This window comes from Canis lupus, chromosome 6 (genome assembly GCF_003254725.2).
Source record: "Canis lupus dingo isolate Sandy chromosome 6, ASM325472v2, whole genome shotgun sequence".
NCBI classification, from domain to species: domain Eukaryota; kingdom Metazoa; phylum Chordata; class Mammalia; order Carnivora; family Canidae; genus Canis; species Canis lupus.
This window is the reverse complement of record NC_064248.1, coordinates 27,967,033-27,992,737: the sequence shown is the minus strand read 5'-3', so window position 1 is coordinate 27,992,737 and position 25,705 is coordinate 27,967,033. Positions and strand designations below refer to the sequence as shown.

General features: G+C 50.3%; 1 protein-coding gene across 4 annotated transcripts in view; it reads right to left on the bottom strand.

Moving 5' to 3' along the window:
• The window catches only part of MYH11 (myosin heavy chain 11), a 115,364-nt gene that overhangs the window by 49,808 nt on the left and 39,851 nt on the right, over positions 1-25,705 (bottom strand). For 2 of the 4 annotated variants that reach the window (XM_025416418.3, XM_049111358.1), the window contains exons 4-9: positions 22,378-22,405; positions 10,697-10,799; positions 9,087-9,107; positions 6,584-6,676; positions 5,298-5,361; positions 1,618-1,716 (exon numbers count right to left, since the gene is read on the bottom strand). In XM_025416418.3, coding sequence (XP_025272203.1) covers positions 1,618-1,716; positions 5,298-5,361; positions 6,584-6,676; positions 9,087-9,107; positions 10,697-10,799; positions 22,378-22,405 — 408 coding nt within the window. The remainder of the gene's footprint in view (positions 1-1,617; positions 1,717-5,297; positions 5,362-6,583; positions 6,677-9,086; positions 9,108-10,696; positions 10,800-22,377; positions 22,406-25,705) is intronic. The other 2 variants (XM_025416419.3, XM_049111359.1) reach the window with 1 other exon arrangement.

The window sequence follows — 25,705 nt, the reverse complement described above, 5'->3', positions numbered from 1 at the left end:
ATAACTAACCCTGGGTTCCCAAAAGTGACGAGAAGCAAAGTTTGCGTTGCTATCTTATAATTTTAGTCTTAAAATCATCACTGTATTGACTGGTATGTTCTTTTTTTTTCCAGCTATGTGATCTGTATTTTCTTCTAAGAGTTAGCATGCTCAGAACACATAATTTCCTACTGGAACCTGGTATACAGTAGGTTGCACTTACAGGGAAAAATACTTTCCCTACCGGTGACAGATGTTAACTATACTCATGGTGGTGATCACTTCACAATATATATAAATGTAGAATCATTATGTTGTATACCTGAAACTATGCTATATGTTAGTTATACCTCAAGATAAATATTTTTTCCCTAGGGTGCCTGGGTGGCTCAGTTAAGTATCTGAAGCTTAATTTCAATTTTTAAGATTATTTATTTATTTATTTATTTATTCATGAGAGACACACAATGAGAGAGAGAGAGAGAGAGGCAGAGACACAGGCAGAGGGAGGAGCAGGCTCCATGCAGGGAGCCCGACGTGGGACTCAATCCCAGGTCTCCAGGATCGCACCCTGGGCTGCAGGCAGCTCTAAACCGCTGCGCCATCGGGGTTGCCCTGAAGCTTGATTTCAGCTCAGGTCATGATCTCAGGGTCGTGAGATTGAGCCCCATGTTGGGCTCTGCACTCAGCGGGGAGTCCTCTTAGGATTCTCTCTCTCCTTGCTCTGCTCCTCCCCGACTCGTGTGTGTGTGTCTAAATAAAATCCTTTTAAAAATATTTTCCTTTTTTTAAAAATATTTTCCCCTACAACAGAGGTAAGCAACTATAGCATACTGCCTACTTTGTAAATAAAGTTTTATTGTAATTTAGCTATGTGCACTTGCTGTATATATTGCCTATGGCTGCCTTTGCTTTACAACAGCAGAGCTGAGTAGTTGTGACAAAGCGCCCTCACCTGCAAAAAGCCTAAAAGATGTATTACCTAGTCCTTTACAGATGGCTTGTTGGCCCCTGCCCCATAAAGGCCACTTAAGGTTGATTTCAACACGGATAATGAAAAGTGCTTGGTTTCCCTTCCAGACGCCTTACGAAATTGCATCTTACATACTTCCAAGTTTTGTAAACTGGCAAATACTGCAATTGTCTCTCTCCCTTCTTGGAAGGCAGATTGTATCTAATTGGACTTGATTAGTTAATCAACCAACATCTAATTAGACTGGCTGCTATGTCCCATAGCAGGTGCTCAGTAAATGTGGCCTGAACCAAAGCCACAGTCACTGAAAGGAGATGAGGACTCATACACCTGCCACCCAAAGATAATTATTCCCCTCGGGATCCCTGGGTGGCGCAGCGGTTTGGCGCCTGCCTTTGGCCCAGGGCGCGATCCTGGAGACCCGGGATCGAATCCCACGTCGGGCTCCCGGTGCATGGAGCCTGCTTCTCCCTCTGCCTGTGTCTCTGCCTCTCTCTCTCTCTCTCTGTGACTATCATAAATTAAATAATAATAATAATAATTATTATTCCCCTGGCAGCACGTGAAGCTCTGGTTTAACAGCCAATCTATTAACCTTGGATCATGATAAGTGGGAGAGCTGAACCCCACCCCCCTCCAGTGATGTGTCCTCGTAAGTCACTTACTTTTCATCTTGTCCTTGGCTCCAGCAATCAGGTAGTAAAAGATGTGGAACGTCCTCTCGTCTCTGGCTTGGCGAATCGCTCGGGACTTCTCCAGCAGATCTGGTTTGCAGGGGGAGTTAAGAATTCTGGGGATACCACAGGTGTTCCCCTTGCCAGAACCTACCCTTCCTCCCCAATCCCTGCCTCACCAATTGCAGGGCGGGACATCTCATTTGAGCCTCACAAACTATCCTAGGAAGTAAATGCAAATATTATTTGTATTTTCAACATAGAGAAACAGAGGCTCAGGGAAAGAAGTCATTGTCCAAGAGCACACAGCTAGGAAGTGGCAAAGCAATGTCTGTGGTGGCCAAAAATACCCTGGGGTTTGACTTGCCTCGGGAAGGAGAATGGGAACACAGCCCTAATTCACCTAAGGGGAGAGCCCATTCTGCTGTGGTGCGGCATGGAGACCAGGGGGTCGCGGATTGCAGGGGATGGCACACGGGTGGCTGGGCTGTTGCACCAGATGGATTTCTTCACCCCCAAGTGCAATGTTGTAGGACATTGGGGCAGGCCCACCTGTGCTCTGCAAAGGTGGCAGTCTTGCCTTCCTGGAGACCCTAAAACCAGCTAACAGTTGCCTCAGCTGCCCCAACCCACTTCCAACTGCGCATCCTTAGAAGCCTTGTTAAAATCCAGGGGCCAACCCATTGCTGGAGCTCTGAGTCTGCAGGTCTGGGGCAGGGCCGGAGGCCTGCATTTCTAACAAGCTCCCGGGTGACACAGGTACTGCTGGCCAGGCTACGTACTTTGCCGGCCACTGATCTAAAGGGCAGAAGCTGAGGCCAGAGGGAGGGCTCTCTGTCCGGGACTTGCCACAAATGTTTGATAGGAAATGAACAGCTGAGAAGTGTGAGTGGGGGCCGGAGAACAAGCTATAAAGCAGACTCTTCCCTGGGCTGGGGGAGGGCTGGCCATGCAGCTCCAAAATCGTGGGGCTCTCAGCCCATAGAGGGCCCCTGGTCTCAGAGAGGCTGGGCTGGTTGGTGGCTGGGGGCCTGCTTCTCCCAGAACACACAAGAAGCTGTTTCCTTACACCTAAAGAACCCGGATTCCACTGGCCCACCCCACCAGCACCCATGTCCTGACATCAGCATCCCAGTGGCAGCTCAGGGCACGGCTGGGTCCTCTGCAGACACCGCATCCCCACCTCTCAGAGTAGGGCCAGAAGTAAACGAGATACTATGTCCCTAGGGCCCAGGCTGGCACCCAATGCACAGTGACCCCTGCGTAAGGTTAACGATCATAAAAATGTCACAACCCTTGGGCCAAAAGAGTTTCAGAATTTGCTAGACTTTGGACAGACCACTGTGGATATATGAGTATCATAGGACACTTTTTTAAAAAGATGTATTTATTTATTTATTCACTCAAGAGACACAGATTGAGAGGCCGAGACACAGGCAGAGGAAGGAACAGTCTCCTTGTGGGGAGTCTGATACGGGACTTGATCCCAGGACCCCAGGATCACGACCTGAGCCAAAGGCAGATGCTCAACCACTGAGCCACCCAGGTGCCCCCGTATGACACTCTCGATGGCTCCAAGGGACCCACCGATACAGCAAAAGGTGTCACTGCTCTCCTAAGGGGAATAGAGAGACACTACAAATTGCCTCTTGTGGGCTCAGTCGCTTTTACCACCAGCTGAGTTTTGGTTTTCAGAAGTTTCTGGATTTTAGAATCTGTGGGCCTGTATTGTAAGAGGCTTTGAAAGGAAACACTGCCCTGCATGGACTGACATGACAGAGTGGGGGAGAAGACACAATCTGATCCAGGGATCGGGGGGATCTATCAGGGAAGAAATGCTAGTCCCCCTGTGGCTTCAGCCAATTTTAACACAGTCACCCAGAGCCTGGTTCTCACGTGTGAATTTAAGGCACTAGCATTTGCTGTGGGCGCTTCTCTAGATGAATACTGACATTTTGCACCGTATGAATACTGATTTTCCAGGGAACAGAGTTTGGGTGGATTAAAATAGAAAATGACAAAAGTTGGGGGTGCCTGGGAGGTTCACTCTGTAGAGTAGCCGACCCTTGATTTCAGCTCAGGTGGTGCTCTCAGAGCCGGGAGATAGAGCCCTGTGTGGGGCTCCGTCCTCGGCAGGGAGTCTGCTGGAGAGTCTCCCCCTCCCTCTCCTGCCTCTGCCTCTCCCTGCCTACCCGCATGTGCTCTCTCTCTCTCTTAAAAAGAAAAAAAAGGCGGGGGGGAATCCCTGGGTGGCTCAGAGGTTTAGTGTCTTCAGCCCAGGGCATCATCCTGGAGTCCCAGGATCGAGTCCCGCATCAGGCTCCTTGCAGGGAGCCTGCTTCTCCCTCTGCCTGTGTCTCTGCCTCTCACTGTGTGTGTCTCATGAATAAATAAAATCTTCTAAAAAATGAGAGAAATTAATGGTGGCGTAACAGCCACAGATGCTCACTGTGGGCCACACCCTGGGCCGAGGGCCATGCTCATCATTTCACTGAACCACAGTTTAACGGCAGCTCCACAAGTAGGGGCTGTTATCACCCCCATTTCACAGGGCAAAAGTGAGGCTCAGAGAGGCCAGGTGACTTGCCCCAGACCCCACAGCTAACACGGCAGAGCTGAGAACGAACTGAGACCCGAGGCACCCCCAAGTCTTCCCTCACCCAAGACACCAAGATGCACTAGAACATTCCCTGGGATCCCATGAGTACCGAGCATGTGCTCCACAAGCGACTATAAAAATACAACGTTCTTGAGCCTGAGAGGCATCTGTTGTGCTTCTAAGTTGGTTGATCCCTGAACCACAGACTGGTCCCCGAGTCCAGAAATTTCTAAGTGGCTTGACTTTGCCATCCAGAGTCTCAAAAAGGCAGTGCTATAGGTCCTCTGCAGCACCGCTGTTCCTCTGGGCAAGTCCTGCCTCCACTAATTTCTTATCTCTGGGCTGGAAACTGGTTACAGACCAGCTCCCTAAGCAGGACAAGGGGGCCATGGCCCTGAAAGGATAAAGTGAAGGGGCAGCTGGGTGGCTCAGCGGTTGAGCATCTGCCTTCGGCTCAGGTTGTGATCCCGGGGTCCCAGGATCGAGTCCCACATCGGGCTCTCTGCATGGAGCCTACTTCTCCCTTTGCCTGTGTCTCTGCCTCTCTCTCTCTCTCTCTGTGTCTCTTATGAATAAATAAAATGGGATCTTTGAAAGAAAGAAAGAAAGAAAGAAAGAAAGAAGAAGAAAGGAAAGAGAAGAGAAGATCACATAAGAGCCGATACTCAGCCAGCCTTATCCTGTCCCTGGCGCAGGTCCCAATTGCTTTTTATGTGAATTAATTCACTTTATTCTCACAGCAGCTCTGTGAGGCAGGTACTGTTATCACCCCCATGAGTGATAACAGATGAGGCACAGAGATGTTGAGTAACTGGCACAAGGTCACCCAGCTAAGGAGAGGTCAACCCAGAACCACACGCAGGCTGCGTGGGGTTCACATTTGCGTGAACACCACGTGGAATGCCTGCTGTCGAGGGATAACAACTCCAGGGCAGATTTGTTCTGGAAGGAACCCAAGAGCCTGGGGGAGAGAGGGGGGCAGCTCTTGCACCTTCCCAGGGCCTCTCGGGCTCGGGGCAGGAGGTGGGTTGCAGGGCAGGTGCCTGTGTGACCTGGGCTCAGCAAAGGATACACGTCTCAATGTTGGCTCCCACGATGTAGCCGGTGACGTCGAAGTTGATGCGGATGAATTTGCCCTGCCAACAGGAAAACATAGTTCCTGGGGGGCTCCCCAGCCTCAGCTCCCCAAAATCAATTTCATTTGGCTCTTGCAATGCCCCTCAGCTGGTCATGGTTATCCCCATTTAATTATTTTATTTTGGGGGTTATCCCCATTTTAAAGATGGGCAAAGTGAGGCTGAGAGAGGCAATGTGACCTACCCAATGGGACAGTGCTCTTAAGAGGTAGAATCACAGTAAGGAGGAGGTAAGTTTTGTGGCTGGAGGACTCCCTCCCTGCCCCCTGCCCAGATGCATGCTGGCCCCACCACGATCCACCAGGCTCCAGTTAATCCAGCTGGGAATCAAGCCTCCTCTTTGGGTGAGCCATGTCTTCATGTCATTAACCACCCACTTTTGGGGTTCTCCTGCCCCCTCTGGGGCTCAAGGGGGAGAGGGAGCCCCTTGGAGTCTGCAGAAGCATGGGTGGAAGGTGGCACCTCTTGCCCCATTGACTTTCAGCTCCCCAACTAGACCACAAGCCTCATGAAGGCTGGAACCACTTCTGAATTGTCTGCTACAACCCTGTGAGCCTGGCTCAGCATCTGGTCTACAGCAAATGATTAACAAAAACCAACAGAGCAAACAAAAAAGCAAGAAGATGGTGCATGTAACCATGTACAAATGACTATACACAGCAGGTGCCTACTAAACACTTGCTGAAGGATGTATGTGCCTCGTACCTAGTGAGGGCTCAATTCGTGTTTTGCTGATTAAATGAATGAGTATTAAGTGTCTAGCACCTACTAGGTGTTCAGTAAATATTTACTGAATAAACATCAAGGGACGCCTGGGTGGGTCAGCGGTTGAGTGTCTGCCTTCAGCTCAAGGTGTGATCCCAGAGTCCCGGGATCGGGTCCCGCACAGGGCTCCCTGCACGGAGCCTGCTTCTCCCTCTGCCTGTGTCTCTGCCTCTCTCTGTGTCTCATGAAAAAATAAATAAAATCATTTTTTTTAAAAGAATAAATGTCAAATGCCTCAGAGGTGCCTAGTATCCAGCAGATGCTCAGTGGATACCTGTGAAGTGAATGAGTGAATGAATGAAGGGATGCGTGGCAGGAGCCCTTGCAGCGTGGTAAGGTCACAACAGGACTGAAGATGCAGAGCCATACGCTGCTGGGACATGCACCCCCGCATCCTGCCTCGGACTCTCCCCCCTTCTCTGGCGGGAGAGGACACCGCAGGGGTTTTGCTACTTACGAATCGTGAGGAGTTGTCGTTCTTGACCGTCTTGGCATTGCCAAAAGCCTCCAGAATCGGGTTTGCTTGTAGAAGCTGCTTTTCCAGCTCACCCTGGAATTTATTCACGTCTAGTTAGTGGAGAAAGTAGCCCAGGCGCTCAGGGTCCTGCGGTGGACAGAGGCCGTCCCCGAACTCGGCCCCTTCCCTGCAGCTTCTCTCCTATCCTGTCTCCTGCCCCGGTCGACACTCCAAAACTAGTGGCCAGGTCTGCTCAAGGATTTCAGAAGACAAGCAAGTGGCCGGGCTGTCTCACAGCTGGGACCTCTGTTCCCTAGGAAGGGCGCTTTCTGACCAGGGCTTGCTCATCTGTGCAGCGTTACTTCTGCACGTTCTTTCCCCGGGCCTCCGTCGACCAGGAGGGCAACACGGGGAGCTGTCCCTAAAGGGACAAGACGGGAAGCTGCTACTTATTTCTACATTCATTCCCTCACGCGCCCTGCTCCTCTGCCAAGACGAAAGGAAGATGTCACCTCCGTGAAAGTCCCGGGCACAAAGTTGAGGACGTCATCTACACGGTAATGAACTGCGCTCCTAGGAGCTGTGCAGTGCACAACCTGCCCTGCTGTCCGTGGCAGTCCTGCTGCTGCGCACGTTTAATCGGCAGCTGTCTTTAAGCTGACCTCTACATTCCTTCTCCTGAGGGGTTTAGTGTAATTTTTTTTTTTTTAAGTTGCAAGTTTCCTCTTCTCGGGCCTAGTTTTCTGAAGTCTTTTATGGAAGACCAATAAGGAATGCACAAAACCCACCGGGAATCGTCTTAACCGAACTGCAGAACAAAGCCTCAAAGCAGGTCGCCTGAGCTCCATTCATCAGGTTAAATGCAGCGGAGGCTGTCCACAGCCCACCGGCCCCCTCCGAGGGGGCTCCTGTGCACAGACGCGGTCACGTGATTAATCGTGGCAGAAAAGGGCCAACGAGGTAAGTCATGCCAGGAAAGCGATGAGCTGCTTTTGCCTAGCCCGGAAACATGGCAGTTGCAGACCGGCCCAGTGGCCTCCCCATCCAAGCCCTTCCTCCAGGCCCCCCTGGGACCCGAGGGTTTCCTCTTGTCCCTTGTCCCCTCTGCCGAGCTCCCTGCCCCTGTCCTCAGGCCAGTGGGACTGGGCTTAAAAAAAAAAAAAAAAAAAAAAGCTGGGAAGGTTCTAGAGGGGAGGGGGAGCGCTCAGCTTGCTGCCTGGGCCTCTGTCCACTAGGAGGGCATCACGGGTAGCTGTCCCGGAAGGGACAAAACAGGAAGCTGCTACTTATTTCTGGATTTATTCCTTCATACGCCCTCAAAGATGAAATGAAGGTGTCACCTCCATGAAAATCTTGGGCACAAGTAAAATTCCCATAACTGGGATCCGTGGGAATCTGCAAGGAGGGCAAAGGGCTAAAGGGATTACTACTGTCAACACAAACTTGGGGTCCCCGTGTGCCCCCCAAAAAGGTTCCCTGTCTAGAATGGGAATTCTGGCTGACGGGGACAAAAAAAAAAAAAAAAAAAAAGATTCTTCTCGGGAGAGCTTTAAACATGGACATCTGGTTCCAACTGCTCATTGTATGGACGATGAGAACCGTGGCCCAGAGAAGTTAAGTGACTTGGCCAGGGTCACACAGGAGCAGATCCCAAATAAGAATCCCGACTCTCCTTCTGATCCATCCAGGACATTGCCTCCCAGCGTCTAACTAGGACGGAGTGAGTGTGACCCCAGCCCTGGATGCTAGGACCTCTGAGGATCTCTTGCAGAATGGGACCCATATGCCAGCCCCCCCACCCCAAGCTCTGCGTTAGAGAGGAGTTCATGTCTGCAGAGGTCCAGGCAGGGGACCCTGTCGTGTGCCGCATAGCTGGGGCCTTACCGTGCCACCAAAGCTAGTGCATCGCAAACTCCAAGTCTCCCGTGTCCGGAGCCTTGGGTCAAGCAACCGGCATGCAAAGACAGACACGCACTGCACACACATGCACGAGGACACACCGGTGTGCGGGGGCCAGGGCTCGGGGGAGAAATTCAGGGATGACGGCAGGGAGGAGGGGGAGGGAGGCATGCCACAGCAGTGCCATTAACCGACTGTCAATCAAGCCAGGGAAGCTTCAGGGCCAGACAGTCCTAAAACGCTCAACCAGATGGGACAGACGTTTCTAGGGCGGTCCAGTTCGGGGGGGTCCCGGCGGAGGATGCATTGGTGGGAAAGGGTGGGGGGTTCATTCTGAACCAGGGACATCCGTTCCAGGCTGGAGGCCCCCCCGGGGCATTCTGGTGGGGGCCCTGCGGCGGGCGAATGTGCCCAAAACCACACGCTGGCGTCGGACCCCCACCGGACGGTCCTTTGGTGAGCTTGTCGGTTTGGACTGTGACACTCGGGGGCCCCGCCCCTTCTACCATCAGCTATGGGACTCAGTGGGTGCAACAGGAGCATGCAGATCTAAATACACTCCGTGCCTCCCGTACACACCAGGAAAACACTCCCAGTTACTCACGTAGGCAAGAGCTGGGCCTTGCTGTAGTTGAACAATATGGTATAAAACAAATATCAGTGTCATTCCAATCACGTGCACATCAGGGGCAGGAAAATGAAGATTTCAATACCCCCAGCCCCACCCACCACCCACCCTGACCCCAGACAGCCTGGATCCCCCAGAGTAACCGGAGAGGCAGCAACTTTTCTTTGATTCAGTTTCCTTTCCATTCCGGCTCGTTCCTTTTAAGAATTTCCCAGAGATGCAGACATCTCGAAAGGTTTTGTGACGGTGGGGGAGGCGGGGGGGGGGGGACCAATAACAGATTAAAATGTGACCAACAAGATGCTGTCTGAGACAGGTTTGCAGACGTGGAGGAGAAAAGTGTCCGGCATCATCGCAGGCACAGGGGAGAGATCGGTCATTATTAAGTGTTCTCATCTCTTAGGTTTACGGTTACAGGGAAAGACGACGCAGCGAAAAGCCACGTTCACTGCCACGCAAACTTAACCGCAGGATGGTGTGTTCCAACACGTTGTGCCAGAGACGGCTTGGAAATGCTGGATTTCCTGCATCTGTGGCAGGGAGGAGGGCTCCCCCAGCCACGAGCGGCGCCTGCCCCAGACCTCCGAGAGCCTCCAGACGGGCCGTCTCTGTGACAGCTCCTGCGATGGCAGGAGCCGTGACACCCGAAGCCGTCTCCAGGCCACCAATCTGCTGTCGCCCCAGCCCCAAACCTTCAGACAGAGGCGCCAGCAAGTCCTTCAAGCAGCCCCACTGCATGTCCCCTCCTCGGGGACAGATGAGGCCAGGCCAAGACAGAGGAGGACAGAGAGGAGGATGGACCCAAGGTGGGATGATGCTAGAAACTTGCTCTTCTTTTCCTTCTGAGCCCCCCAACTGCGTCACTGTGGGTTTATCTGAATGGTCATTTGTCAGCGATCTCTCTTCCCCACCCACCTAGAAGCCCGGGTGAACAGAATGACAGCATTGCTCGGATGCAGGGCTGGACCCCATCCTACGATGCCCGGCACACAGTGGATGCTCAGTCAAGTGCACTGGACCAAAGCCCAGAGCCGAGTGACACTGATATTCCCAGCCCCTGGGGTCTCAGTCAAAGGAGCACGCGGAGGAGCGACAGGTGTGTCTCGGTCCTACAGAGTTTACATTTACAGTGGTGGTTCCCAGCCGGGGGCAATTGGGTACCCCCAGAGGACCCCTGGTGATGCTCGTAGATGTTTCTGGTTGTCACAGCTTGGTGGAGGGCTTGCTACAAGCATCTTGTGCGGAGAGGCCAGGATGCTGCTCAAAGTCCTACAGTACATGAGGCAGCTCCCCAACCCCCACAAAACTATCTGGTCCCAAATGACAATGACACCACTAGCGGGAAGCCCTGATGTGAAGCAAGACTCCTCACTGTGGTAGGAGAGGCCTCATCCCATGTCATGAGGCGGGACCCCTCAGGATGATGATCCTGGCCAAGACGAGGGATGGGCCAGACCCCTAGGGCCCACCCAGTTAGACCCCTCTTGTGAGTTGCGGGGCAAGGGGCCTGTTAAATACGGGCCTTCTCAATGGAACCCAGAGACCCGGGCACCGTGGCTCGGCCACTGAGCAGGGGCCGCACTCACCGTGATGCTCGTGTCCTTCTTGCCCTTGTGGGAGGAGGCCACCACGGCCAGGTACTGGATGACTTTCTTGGTGTTTTCTGTTTTCCCGGCTCCAGACTCCCCTCTGAAAGACACGGGAACAGTGAGCCCCTGGAAATAACCCTACCCTCGTTCTACAGCTTGGGGCCGTTCGCCAGGTCGGGCAGGTGAGGCTCCCACAGGAGGGGAGGTGACTCGCCCATGGTCAGGCCGCTGGCACACAGCTGCGTCACACCAAAAACACTAGCCACCACCTCAGTGTACTCCTCCCGAGAGGATGCAGGAGAGGACTCGGAGGAACAGAGTCAAAGAGGAAAACAGAGTTTGCCCTACCAAGGTCCAAACTTAGGTTTATTTGGAATCATCGATTTTTTGTTTAAATACTTTATCTTTATCGATCTTTGTTTAAAATACTTTATCTTTAGAGCATTTTCTAGGTTTACACTAGGCACTCAGTTCTCATATCCCCCTGTCCCTTCCTGTATGGCCTCCCCTACTACCAACACCCCCGAGGAGACGGGTACATTGTTCTAATCAATGAACAGACCTATCATCACCCAAAGTCCAGCATTGACACTAGGTGTCACTTTTGGCACCGGACGTTCTATGGGTTTGGACACACGTGTGATGATGCGAGTCCATCACTATAGTGCCACACGGAATCGTTTCTCTGCAAATCATCTACTTTTAAGACATCACTAGCTTTGTTTACAGATAGAAAGATCAGGGCACCTGGGTGGCTCAGCAGTTGAGCATCTGCCTTTGGCTCAGGAAGTGATTCCGGGGTCCCGGGATCCAGTCCCACATCGGGCTCCCCACAAGGAGCCTGCTTCTCCCTCTGCCTGTGTCTCTGCCTCTCTCTCTGTGTCTCTCATGAATAAATAAATAAAATTAAAAAATAAAAAGATCAGGCAAAGGGCAGCCTTCCAGGAAGGAAATAGATACCTCTCAGAGTGCCAGACCCAAAGGCAAAAGTTTTAGAAGCTTCCCTTACAGATTATCCTACCAGCCATTGGGCAGATATAAGTCCCTTCATCCTCTGCAGAAGCCCACTCTATTTGTAAGGTGGTTAGCTAAGGATCTGAGTCAAGAATCAAAGAATAAACCTGGCTGCGGCAATTTAGGCTAAAGTGTAAATGACTGATATGTTTAGCTGACATTAGCTGTCTTTTCAAAAGAGCACTCCCAGAATATGGCAGGGTTTTTTTGTTTTTTGTTTTAAATCAAATGGCCTCCTTGAACCACCTGCCTCTCTTGGCCACAAAGATCATCATGGTGGGATTGTGTCACCCGAGGGCTCCAGATACCAACTCTGTTTTGTTTTGTTTTGTTTAAGATTTTACGTATTTATTAAGGAGAGACACACAGACAGAGGCAGAGACACAGGCAGAGGGAGAAGCAGGCTCCCTGCAGGAATCCCGAAGTGGGACTTGATCCTGGGACTCCAGGATCACACCCTGAGCCAAAGGTAGGCGCTCAATCGCTGAGCCACCCAGGCGTCCCCAGATACGGACTCTGACTTCCACTCTTCCAGATAAATTGGAAGGACAGGGCCTCCGCCAAAACCCTTCTCATCCTCCCTTCTCATCCTCCTCTCCCAGTTTTCCTCTTTTGTTTGCCTTTATTTGCCTAGACGCTCACATTTTCTGAGCTCACTGAATATACTGAAACACAAGAGATACTTTTTTTTTTTTAAGTCTGGAAAAGAATGTGTCTATGGCGAGGTCAGCTCAGGGCTCTCCACGCTGAACCAGTGCCACAGCACTAGTGCGGTCCTTGTTCTTTTTCCTAATTAGGAAAGAAAGAAATTAATTTGCCCTGCCAAGCACCCGTTAACAACTTTGCTCATGGCTAAAAAAGAAAGAAAGAAAGAAACACGCGCCCTGAATTTCTGAACCTAGTGCTGTGGGCCCCAATGTCCGGACATCAAGTGTCTGATCTCCAGGAATGCTGGCCTTAGTCCGGCCCTCTCCCTCTTTCTAATGGTTTTATCCCAGTGGCCAGATCCTTTCATGTGGTCTCAGAGGCACTTTGTGAGTGGGGGACCGTAGAGTCATTACCCCTATTTCTTGAGGAAGAAGCAGAATCCAAATAAAAAAAAGAATTTTTTTTGTAATTTTTAAAAAGATTTTATTTATTTGTTCATAAGAGACACAGGGAGAGAGAGAGAGGCAGAGACACAGGCAGAGGGAGAAGCAGGCTCCATGCAGGGAGCCCGATGCGGGACTCGATCCCAGGTCTCCAGGATTGGGCCCTGGGCTGAAGGTGGTGCTAAACTGCTGAGCCACCCGGGCTGCCCTTTTTTTGTAATTTTAAGGAGAGAACTGACTTTTTAAGGGGAGTAGAGACCTCATGCTAATTGTTTCACATGCATTATCTCCTTTACCTTCCCCCTTCCCCGATCCTAAAGGTAGGACGTACCACTTCTGGGTTATTATAGAAGAGGAACTCTGGCCCAGAGTAGGTAAGCACCTTGCCCTAGGTCACACAGCAAGGCAAGGGACAGTCAGAACTGAAAGTCAGGTCTCTGATTCCAATGCAATCAGGACTCTTTCTACTGTGTCTCACCCAGTCATTCTACAACTCAGGCCCACTCCTCCAGGAACTTGCTTTCTAAGGCCAGAGGAACCAATGAACCAAGCCATTCAGTCATTCACACCTTAGTATGAATTACTTCAATCAGGCTAACATTGGAATGCTTGACAGACGTCACCCCTGACTGAAGGGGTAGGTTCTGACCAGAGCAAGAGGAAGGAGAGAAAATATGAGCATGGGAAGCCACCTTTATAGGTGGTCCTGTGGCTATTCAGATCCAAGACAGTACACACTGTGTCCAGATCCCCAGATCCTCCCCTTTCCCACAATAATCTCATTTTCCAATCTCATTTTCAGCCTCTTCCACCTCATCCCTTCTACAACAAAGATATTGTCATGACCATGACCACGGCCCTGGCCCTTGACCTAAGGAGGGAGGGGAAGTGGGACATATACTCTGGGAATCTGCTTCTCCCCATGTGGGCTGCTTGGCTCAACAGTTTCCAAGTTTTATTGATAAAAATAAATTGTCCTGGGAGGTTGTGCCAAAGAAAACTCCAGAGCTCCAGGCCCACGGGTGTCTGAAGATTGATGTGCTCAGGACTGCTTTAGAAACATTAATGTCTTTGCTTTTCTGATCCCTGAACTCCGGGGGTGAAGATGCCTTCCTGATCAGAGTGCCCAAGACCTCTGTCCTGTTTTGTAGGGAACTTGGCGCCCAGTTCCTTGCTCAGTGACCATATAAGGCCTCCTGGCCTCGTAATCCTCCCCTTGCCAAGTCCTGCCCCAGCGGCAATGGGCACTTTAACCCCAGCTAGGCTGGCTTCACGGGAGGGCCCTGTGCTTGACTTTGTGCTCTGATGTTGCCATCTTGAAATTATTATTTTTTTAATATTATCTATTTATTTGACAAAGAGCACAAGCAGGGGGAGGAGCAGAGGGAGAGAGAGAGAAGCAACTCCCCACCGAGCAGGGAGCCCCACGTGGGACTCAATCCCAGGACCCTGGGATCATGACCTGAGCCAAAGGAAGACGCTTAACCCACTGAGTCACCCAGGCACCCCACTATCCTGAAATTCTTTTTTTTTTTTTTTTTTTATCCTGAAATTCTTAATACTCTTTGAATAAAGGGCTCTGCATTTTCATTTTGCGTGATTTTACACATCACGGTGCTGGTCCTGGGTCCCCGGGGGGCTTGAAGGTTACACATTCATTTCAGCCTGTGGTCTGCCCTTGGCAGCAGAGCCAAACTAGCTCTGGGTTTCAGAGCTGGTCCTCACGGGATTCCAGCCCCTGTAGCCGGCGAGGTCCTCTAGCAAGTGTGCTGTCCAACTCCTACACATCCTGCAAAGCCCAGACAAGCATTACCTCTGTTCTGAATACCACCTTTAGGCAGAAGCAATGCCTCCTCCCACTATGGCATGAATCAGCAGAATAGCCCGATAGGCTCCAAGGCGAGAAGTTCAAATCTGAGTCTGAGTTCAAATCCCTGCTCTGCCAGTTACCCGTGTGACCTTGGGCAAGTCATTTAACTATTCCCATGCCTTGGTTCCCTTACCTATAAAATAGGTATAATTTTTTTTAAAGATTTTATTTACTTGATAGAGAGCACATGCAAGGGGAGCAGCAGAGGGAGAGGGAGAAGCAGGCTCCCCACTGAGCAGGGAGCCCAACGCGGGGCTCCATCCCAGGACCCCAGGATCGTGACCTGAGCCGAAGGCAGATACTTAACCAACTGAGCCACCCAGGGACCCCTAAAACAGGTATAATTAAAGCACTCACATGATTGTTATAAGGATTAAATAAGTGAATATGTATAAGATGTTTAGAACAATGCCAGATACAGAAAAATGTGAGCTATTATTACTTATAACCATTTCTTCCTCATGCTTATATTAATACTTCCATATTAATGCTTATATAATGTTTCTATTCTGTTTATTATCTTCAGCATTCATACTATTATTAAAACATGAATCCTGTCCTATTTTTCCACTGTATAAGCCAGGAGACTGCAAACCATTCCGGTAAAGAGCTGGATAGTAAATACTTAGGCTTCCGGGGTCATGCATTCTCTGTCCCAAATACTCAGCTCTGCTATTGTAGTGGGAAAACCAACAAGCACGGCTATGTGCCAATAAAACTTCATTTATAAAAAATAGAGAAGGGGCGCATTTGGCCCAATGGTCTGAGTTTGCCGACCCTTGGCTGTGGTCTCCTAATGCTTTCCTGTCCATTTTAGATTAAAATTCAAAATCCTCCCCAGAGCCCAGAAGACCCCACCTTACCTCCCTCTGACCTCCTGCCCCACCACCCCCTTGTCTCTTAATCCAGCCCCTTGTGACATACAGGTTATTCCTCGAACACACAGCTCCCTCTCCACCTAGGGCTCCTCCACGCCTCACCTAGGCCTCCCATCTGGTCACACTGTATGAACATGACATGCTAGACCAGACAGGACTCAGCTCTAAACGCTACATTCCCTCACCTTCCAGATTCATGACTGCTTAATCACTTGGAGCAAAGTGTGACTCCTGGCTGGGCTTACCTGGACCCCTGATTTTTTTAAAAGCTCAGACCCTGCTATCAACACGTTGGTCCTCAAGCCACTTGGGTGGATTTTAACAATGGCCAAAATGAAATTTAATAAGGACAGCTAAGCTGATGACGGTTCAGGGGGTGACTGGACACATTTGCAAATAAAAGTTGAAGGGCTGGGGGTTTCCTCTGCACCAGCAGCCAGTTGCCTACTCACTGGGTGCTGGCCGTGTACAGGGGCAGCATGCGACAGGATGGGGACGCTATCCCACTGTCACTGAGCTCACGTTCCAGGAGACGGAGACAGACACTAGCCAAGGAAATGAATAAGTATTCAAGGTCATCCGAGGGTCTGTTGTTGCTATATCAGGGTGGCATGATCGGGGGCTGGGGTCCGGGGGTGGCTGTCCGTGGGTAGCCAGAGGGGGAGCAGAGCCCTGTGGGAAGAAGCAAGGGTGAGGAGTAGCAGGCAGGGGGAAGAGCGAGGAGCCTGGTGTGGCCGGAGGGTCAGGAGGGGGTGTCAGTAGCAAGTGATGAGGGAAGAAAGGTAGGGTCGGATCAGGGCCAATCTTCTTGGCCATGATGAAGAGTTTTTTTTATTATTTCAACAAGTACAGGAATCATTTAAAGAGGAGAATGGGGCTTGAGGACCTGTGGGGGGAAATATCAAACCTGCAGGCTAGAGCATGGGTTGCAGGGAGGAGACTAAACAGTAAACACAACACAGTTACAGCAATTGATTTGTGGGGGTGTGTGTGTAGGGGTGCTCACCAAGAGGCAGTGGCATTCTTAGGCTCTTCCACGAACTGATTCGTGAAATCCCCACAACCACCCCCCAGTGGAGCACCCATTGGGCCCATTTTACAGATGGGGAAACAGGCCTGGAGAAGTTAAGGAACTTGTTTCTGAGAGCATGCCACTGGCAGTGATGGGGCTGGATTCAAACCCCAGAGGTTGGGCTCTGGAATCCACACCCTGCTCCATCATACTACTTCGCACAACAAATATCTACGGAAGGAAGGAAGGAAGGAAGGAAGGAAGGAAGGAAGGAAGGAAGGAAGGAAGGAAGGAAGGAAGGAAGGAAGGAGGAAGGGGGCATGGTCATGGAGGGGAGCAGGGCTGTGGGAAGCCCAGCTAGGGGGCTACTGCAACTGTCCAGGCAAGAGGTGACAGGTCCTGAATGAGGGAGAGCAGAACCAGAGGAGTGGACAGAGGTACCAAATACTTCAGAACCATGTGTCTAAAGCAGGAGTCACTAGCTGCAGGTGGCTATGAAGACAAAGTAACAATCCGGTTTCTCTGTCACATTAGCCACATTTCAAGCGCTCGGCAGCCATCAGCACAGAAAGGCCTGATGGCCAGTGCTAAGGGAAGCAGAACCTGGTGCTGGTGTGGGTGTTGGGGGTGAGGGCAGGGCGGCTGCTTCCTCTTCCTCAGGGCCTCTCCATACTCAGCACAGAGAGGTTAGGTGACCTGTGCAGGGTCACACAGCTAGGAAGCCATCTCCAAGGCACACTCTCACCTGCTCCTCTCTGTCAGATGCTGATGAGCAACGCTGTTGCTACCTGGGAGCCTGGAGAGATGTGTGGCTCCCACCTGGTGCACAGGTGCTCAAAAGGCTCCTCTGCCAACTGCTCCCTATATAATCTCGCCTAACGTGTGTTTCTGTTTAAAGACACTTTCATATATATAATTGATTTGTCAACGTTGAACTCACAGCCAACAGCTCTAAAACTCACACCTGAAAGAAGCTCATCCAGCACACGAATTTGCTCCGAAAGGCACAGCTAGCCATCTCGTGCTTAGGAAGACGGCGCTTCAGCCCCACGCTTGGGATGCACTGTTAACGGTGAAATCATGAACAAAAAGCTACAAAAATGCAAACCATGTGGTGCTGAATCTAGCACACAGAGGGCCCCTGCTCATAGCTCGGGAGTTGAAACAGGAAAGGAGAGTTCCCTCAGCTGGGAAGGTGTGCCCTGTTGGGCTGCTCAAACTTTTCCTGGCTCGGCGTGTGTCTTCGAAGAACCCCAAAAGCACCCGGAGTCTCAGTTGGGGGTTACAAATAAATTTTAGCAAGTAGGTGAATTGGCAAATACAGAATCAAGAAATAAGAAGGATTGATTGTATATAATATATATATTATATATATATCTTTTATCTATATATATATCTATATATCTATATATCTATATATCTTTTATGTTGTACTTCTGTATATTTTTTAAGCCTGGAAACAATCACAGCTACAGTCCATGGAGGGTAGTTTTATAAAACACAGCATTTCTGGGCAGTCACAGAGAGGGAGGCTGGTTTTTGTAGGACCAGAAAGAACGCACTCTAAGGTCCACTGCTGAGTGGAAAAAGCAAGGGCAGACTGGCTGTGTTTTCTAAAATCCAGAGTTCTGGATCCTCCTGGGGGAGGCAAAAACCCCCAGTTAGCTCTAGGAACAATGGGTCAGCATTCTCCCACAGTATAAGTTGTCTCGGGCACAATTGCAGCTGCCCCTCGAATGCGTGTGAGCTTTTCAGTTTGCCACAGTCCCCGCTACTCCCTAATGTCACCCCTGACCTAATCCACCCCCTTCTGTTACCTGCCAGCCTCTCCGAGGCATTTGCACTTGTAAATCCTGGTCTGGGGATACAACAAATGCAAGTAAGCAGCCAGCTGTAGATCTACTGGCCATGTCTAAAAATGCATTAGGAAAACCATGGACATATCTTGGCAGAGAACGTTTTAATAAATAAACGCCTTAAAAGTATTTAAAAGAAAAAAGAAAGTCACGTTCATGGCTTATCATGAATATGATTGGCTACCTATCTGTCACCCCATAGGTTTCCCTTGCTTTCGCTTATTAGCATGGCTAAGGGTGACGCAGCACTTTCAAAAATAACTGATGAGTGACAATTATGTTCACTGAGCCTGAAATGACACTATCCGGCACCGTGCTCAGTGCTTTCCGTGAATTGACTCAGGGATGCCTCACAACCCCCTTGGGAGGTGGGTGAAGCTGCCCATTTTACAGGTAAGGAAACTGAGGCTCAGACAGGGTACATGGCTTTCTGTAGCCACGTGTCGAGCTCACCGGCTGCCCCTAAAGTGAAACTCTGGCCTGTCTTGGAGTCAAAACGGCAGTCGCTCAGGAGCCAACGTGCAGCCACATCTGGGGACAGAAATCTAGCAGGACCCACACTCAGGGGTACCTGAGATGGTTTTAAGCTGCACAAGGTCCCCAAAATAAACTGACCAGGACAGCAACAATTGGCACAGACATGATCGCTAAACCCAGCAGATACAATGTGGACCAGGTGAGGATGGTTAACATCACCAGGGACAGGTCACCTTAGTGTCATGTGGGTGTCACATGGGTCTGATGTACCCCCCCTGATATGGTAGCATGAAGAAGTCACCTGGCCTCTGCATAATTCTCCCCCAAACCCATAACTGCAGTCTAGTGACCTAGAACAACATCAGACAAACCCAATTTGAGGGGTGTTCTGCTAAAGCCCCGGTTAGTCCTCAAAACCATCTGGGTCATGGAAAATAAGGAACGTCTGAGAAACTGTCATAGCCAAGGAGAGCCTAGGGAGACATGATGACAAGAAGCAATTCTGGATGGGCTCATGGAACAGAATACAAAAAAAATTAAATATCTGTGTTCACATGCATTTTTACATTTCAATTTAAGTTAAAATTAGTGAACCTACAGTCTACAGTTCAATTAACTGTGATGTCCCAACGCTGGTGTCTTCGGATGACACATGTGTTGTGGTGACGTCACATGTTACTATCAGGAGAAACTGAAACTTGGCAGGTGGGGTATGGGAACTCTATCTCGGCAATTTTTTTGGTAAATCTAAAATAATTTCAAAACTATTCTATTTTTTTAAGCGATTCCACTTAAAGAATAATATTAATTTAACAATAACATGCACATACGGCCAAAACCCTAACCACGGTGCCAGGCAAATGAGGTTGGGGAAACACAAGTTTAAAAAAAAAAAAAAAAAAAAAAGCTCTGGAATCAGGAGCCTTAGGCCAGACACAACCTTGGCTTTTGTGATCCTACTTCTGCGATCCTACTTCCGGCCCCAAAGAAAGAAGCTGAGGGATCACAGAGGAAGTTCTGCCCATAAAGTTGGTCATCATCATATTTTTGTTTGGGGATAAAATTTAAATGACCTCAGAGCGCCACACTGGGGTCTGGTCAGGTGTTTCACTGGCTCCCTGGAGGGTCAGTGGTCATCCAAAAGGGACGTTTGTAAATAATGTGGAAACGTGATGTCGGTGGAATGTCAAATGGAAAAGAGTAAGAGAAAAAAGTATGCATATAACTGAGTTCATGTTTATGATTAAAACAGCCTATAGAAAAAAAAAAAAAGAAGAGCTACATCAAGATTCACTGGGGTGAGGGGTGGTTTGGGTGGCTCAGTCTGTTGAGCATCTGACACTTAATTTTAGCTCAGGTCATGATCTCAGGGTCCTGAGATCAAGCCCCATGTTAACCTCTGTCCTCAGCAGGGAATCTGCTTGAGATTCCCTCTCTCTCTCCCTCTGCTTCTCCCCTTACTCACATGCTCTCACTCTCTCTTAAACAAACAAACAAACAAACAAACAAACAAATAAATAAAATCTTTTTTAAAAATCCCCAAACCATTTACTGGGGCCAAGCTTGGCAGTGGACTGTGGATGAAGTCTTCCTACTATTCACTTATGGGTATTTATCTGCATTAGTCTTACAGTTACAAAAAAAAAATTAAAATATGTGTCCACATGCATTTTGCACTTCAATTTAAGTGAAAATTTAAAAAATTTATTTTGTTTCTATGGTAGAATGGAAAAAAAGAGAAAAAGCAAGTAGAGAGAAGTTAATTGATTCACCTAAAGCTGAGAGTGGGCAAACTTTTTCTGTAAAGGGCTAGAGAGTAAATATTTGAGCCTCTGAGGGACACAAGTGATGTCTATTGCAAATACTCACCCCTCAGTCATAGTGACCCTAAAGCAGCCACAAGCAACACAGACATGAATGCGTGTGGCTGTGTTCTGATCAAAATTTATTTATATAAACAGACCAAGGGCTGGATTTGGCCCTTGGGTCATACTTTGTTGATCTTGCCCTAAAAATTACAGAGGTCTAACTCAGGGATCCTTGGATCTGTGCAAGTAGAGGTTCTATTGCAGCCAGGATTCTGATTCCTAGGCCTGGGTTTCTCTCCTGAACACCATGGTGCCTCCCACAAGCAAGGCTCAGCAAAACTCCGGCAAAATACCACCACTACATCAGACAACCAGCCAACAATGATGCGGCACCTACTACAAGCCAGGGACCATGCTAAGTTATCCCCCTCAATACTGCCCCTTTGGTCCTCCCAACAACCCCAGGGGTGGGGTCACAATTGATATCCCCATTCTACAGATGAGAACACTGAGGTTTGCAGACTTACCCAGCCTGCACAAGGACAAACTGCCAGCATGCAGTGAGGCAGGAAAGCAGACCTAGCCCTGTGCCTCCAAGGGCCCACCTCCTAACCACAGCACTGCCCTCTTGAGGTATCTGTGTCCCCTCAATATTAGACCATGTTATCAAAAAACATCTTAAAAATCCTGTAGGCTTCTACTGGGAAGTATTTCTTCTTCCAAACTAGAGCAGAAGGGATAAGGCAAGGTGGGGTCAAGGTAGGAGGCCTGCGGGCACCTGGGTGGCTCAATGGTTCAGCATCTGTCTTTGGCCCAGGTCACAATCCTGGGGTCCTGGGATTGAGTCCCACATCGGGCTCCCCACAGGGAGCCTGCTTCTCCCTCTGCCTGTGTCTCTGCCTCTCTCTCTGTGTCTCTCATGAATAAATAAATAAAATCTTAAAAAAAAAAAAAAAGCCTTGTGATGACTCTGAGCCATCTGGATAACCTTGACAATCTCCGTATATTAAGGTCCACTGATTAGCAACCTTAACAGCATCTGCAATCTTCATGCCCCCAGGCCACGTGACCTGACATACAGCTTCCAGAAATTAGGATGCAGAGGTCACTGGGGGGTGGGGGTGGGGTGGGGGTGGGCATTATCCTGCCTATGACAGGAGGGATGTTCCTGAGTATAGAAGATTCCCTGAATGATTCTAAACTGAGCTCTAACGTATTTGGGTCTTTGAAGACACAGTGATGCCAACCAAATATGGCACAAACGTGCTTGCTCACTGTGACCTGTTAGGGCAAGTAACACAAACCAAGGTTTCTTCACTAACAGAGATGCCTTCCACCTTCACACAGCTGTTCTGCAAAGAGGCGCAACTCTGTCAATAGTTCAGGGCCGAGCATGCAGTAAGTGCTCAATAAATGCGAGTTCTAGGAAAGGGGGATGGTGCAGAGCCAGACGTCGCGAGGTCCCACTGGCAGTTGGGATGTGCCTACCTTGGCACGAGGACTTCCGTTCAGCAAACGTTGAGCGTGCATCTACTCCACGCCAGATACAAGCGAGGCATCAGCAACGGTAGGCAAAGGCCTCGCCCTCAGGGACCTTTTCTCTTTAGTAGGTTGCATCTCGACCATAGAAAAACAGGAGGAAAAAAAAAAAAATACCAGAGGCTCCACTTACGTGCACAGAATGGACTGGTCCTCTCGATCTGCAAACAGAAAGAAAAAAGGTCGTGAATTAGAAGTAGCTCCAAGCTGAGGGTCTGGATATGCCTCCCCACCAGCACCCCCATCCAAAGCTTCTGCACACCTGTCCCACCAAAGGGGGTGACGGGCCAACTGGACTCATTGCCCAGGGCAGAGCCAAGAGGACAGCAGGGCTCTTTTAGATACTCCTCCCTACCCCCACGTCCTGGAGGCAGCCCCAGAAAGATGCTGGGGCCTGGCTAGTTTGGAAGGCCGTGGGCATCCCAGCGCCTCCAGCTCCAGGGGTGGGTGGGGTGGGGACCCGGGATCCCAATCTGCCAGACAGAACAGACCGGGGTCCCACTCAGCCACTTCTCAGCTCTGTGGCCTTGGGTGGATAGTCTTAACCCCTCTATGCCTCGGTTTCTGCACCTGGAATGTAGGGTAGTGGACAGTTTGGGTTTGAAAACCTAGGATTTCCTTTTTTTAAAAAAGGTTTTATTTATTTATTCATGAGAGACACAGAAAGAGAGAGGCAGAGACATAGGCAGAGGGAGAAGCAGGCTTCATGCGGGGAGCCCGATGTGGGACTTGATCCCAAGACTCCAGGATCACGCCTTGAGCCAAAGGCACTTGACCACTGAGCCACCCAGGTACCCCTGGAAGTTTCTTTAAAAGTCCAACATAGGGGCGCATCTGGGTGGATCAGTCGGTTAAGTATCTGACTCTTGATTTAGGCTCAAGTCCTGATCCCAGGGTCATAAGCTCAGCTTGAGATTCCCTCTCCACCCCACTTGCCCGTGCTCTCTCTAAAGAAATAAATAAAAAGAGGTATATCGCTATACATGCACGCACACACATACACGTATATATGCACACACACCCTCAAGTACCTATATACGCATTGGCTATACAGTGAAGCCACCAACTTGACACGGCCCGCAGTGGCTGGCCCTGAGGAGAGGGTTCCTGAGAATCAGAACAGGTGGGACACCTACTTTCACACCATCTGCTTCTAACCTGTTCACGTTTGTGCTATGGGCATGCATTGCCATCCCCTCATCTCGCCGAAAATTGGCCAATGCAAACAATACTCTTTACTGCTCTTGAGGAAACCACTATAACTCCGAAGCTTAGGACACAGAGAAGGGAAACAGCCACCACTACCCACAATGCCTCCAGTAAGTGCCCCTCCGGAGTGCTCACTGCCCCTCACACCTGTGCTGAGCTCCTTCGGTGCTACGTAACCCATTTAATCCCCATGGCAGCCCCAGAGGTGAGCCCTGGCTTCACCCCCATTTTACAGATGAGGAAAACAGAGTGCAGAAGGAAGGTGACCCGCCTCAGGTCATTGTGCACCCCCGCCCCAGGTCACTGCCCCCCCCCACCCCAGGAGATATGTCTGCTCTGAAACTCAGAAGGTGACCTTATTTAAAATCAGGGTGTTACAGGTATAATGAAAGATCTCCAGATGAGATGATCCTGGGACTTAGGGTAGGATCTAAATCAATGACCAGAGCTCTTATTATTAAGAGAAAGGATGGTGAGATTAGAGACACAGGGAGAGGGGATCCCTGGGTGGCTCAGCAGTTTAATGCCTGCCTTTGGCCCAGGGTGTGATCCTGGAGACCTGGGATCGAGTCCCACGTCGGGCTCCCTGTGTGGAGCCTGCTTCTCCCTCTGCCTCTCTCTCTCTCTCTCTCTCTCTCTCTATCATGAATAAGTAAATAAAATCTTTTAAAAAAAGAGAGAGAGAGAGACAGGGAGAAGGCCGTGTGAAGGAGGAGGAGAGACGGGAGGGATGTGTCTACAAGCTGAGGAATGCCAAGGAGCCAGCCACCACCCAAAGCCAGGAGAGAGACACAACCCAGATTCTTCCTTAGAGCCTCCAGAAGGAGCCAGCCCTGCCAATGCCTTGACTTTGGGCCTCCAGAGCGGTCAGAGAAAACAAATCCCATTTCTCCGGCCACCAAGTCCATAGCAGTTTGTACAGCAGCCCTAGAAAATGAGCACAGTCTCACAGCTAGCAGGGGCAGGCTGTTTTTCCTTCCTCGGGCAACCCACACTCATGCACAGGTGGCACCTCCTGCTGAGATTAAAACAGAGGAAAAAACTTAAATGTCCCCAGTGCATTGTAGAGAGAGACTGAAGTCAGGGGCACCTCTCCTGTCCATGGGGCATCTGCAGAGGGAGGCGCCTGGCATAGGTACAACCTGGCTCCTCGTCCTGGCATCAGGGAATGTGGATGTGTGGGTCTCTAACTTCCACCCAGAAGGAGAAACCCACTCAGGAGCAGAGCAAAATAAGAAACTCATTAAAAACAGTCAGGGGGCACCTGGGTGGCTCAGTCGGTTCCGTGCCTGCCATCGGCTCAGGTCATGATCCCAGGGCCTTGGGTCCGAGCCCTGCACTGGGCTCCTTGCTCAGCGGGGAGTCTGCTTCTGCCTCTGCCTCTCACCCTACTCATTCTCTCTCTCTCTCTTTCAAATAAATAAATAAAATCTTAAAAAAAAAAAAAAAACAGATCACCCTGTGATCAGAACCAAGCAGAGGGCACCCTGCCCCTGGGGGCTGGCCCAGACAACCTCCACTATTTTCAGGAATGATTTTGAGACTGACAGACAGACAGGCTCTCCTGATCCATCTGCTCCAGAGAGAGGGGGGTCAGGCTTCCCCCAGCAGCCTTGGGAAGCCTGGCCCAGAGCACAGGAAATTTATAGGGTCAGGCACTGGTCCTGGGGCCTTTCCTCACAGGAGGTCCCCAGGAGAGGCAGCAGGGGGCCATCGGGGACCTCAGGCCGGGGACATTCCCATTGGAAACACACGGCCCGCAGGCGTGGGAAGCTGACGGCGCCGGCCACGGGGCGCAGGGAGGCCTGGCGTGGGCACCGCGGGCTGACCCGCACCTTCCATCTGACCCGAGGGAGCAAGAGTCGTCTGGATGTGGGAAGCAGGGTACCCCCCGCCCCGCCCGAACTTTGCACGCTGCCGCTCCTGCCCACAGCACCCTGGCCCTGCCTGACCCATTTTCCTCCTCCTCCTTATCCCCCTGGAGGTGAAATTCGCCTAACACAAAAGTAACCAAGTCAAAGCCAACACTTGGGCAGTGTGTTGTATGTTCACAGCGTTGTGCACTGTGCATGGTGTGCCTAGGGCACATCTAGTTCCGGAACATTCTCAACTGCCCATTCACCGGTCACTCTTCATTCCCCACTCCGTTAACCCCCAATCTGCTTTCTTCTCTACAGATTTACCTATTCCAGACATTTCCCATAAATCCAATTGTACAGAATGTAGCCTTTTGTGTCTGCCTTGTTTCACTT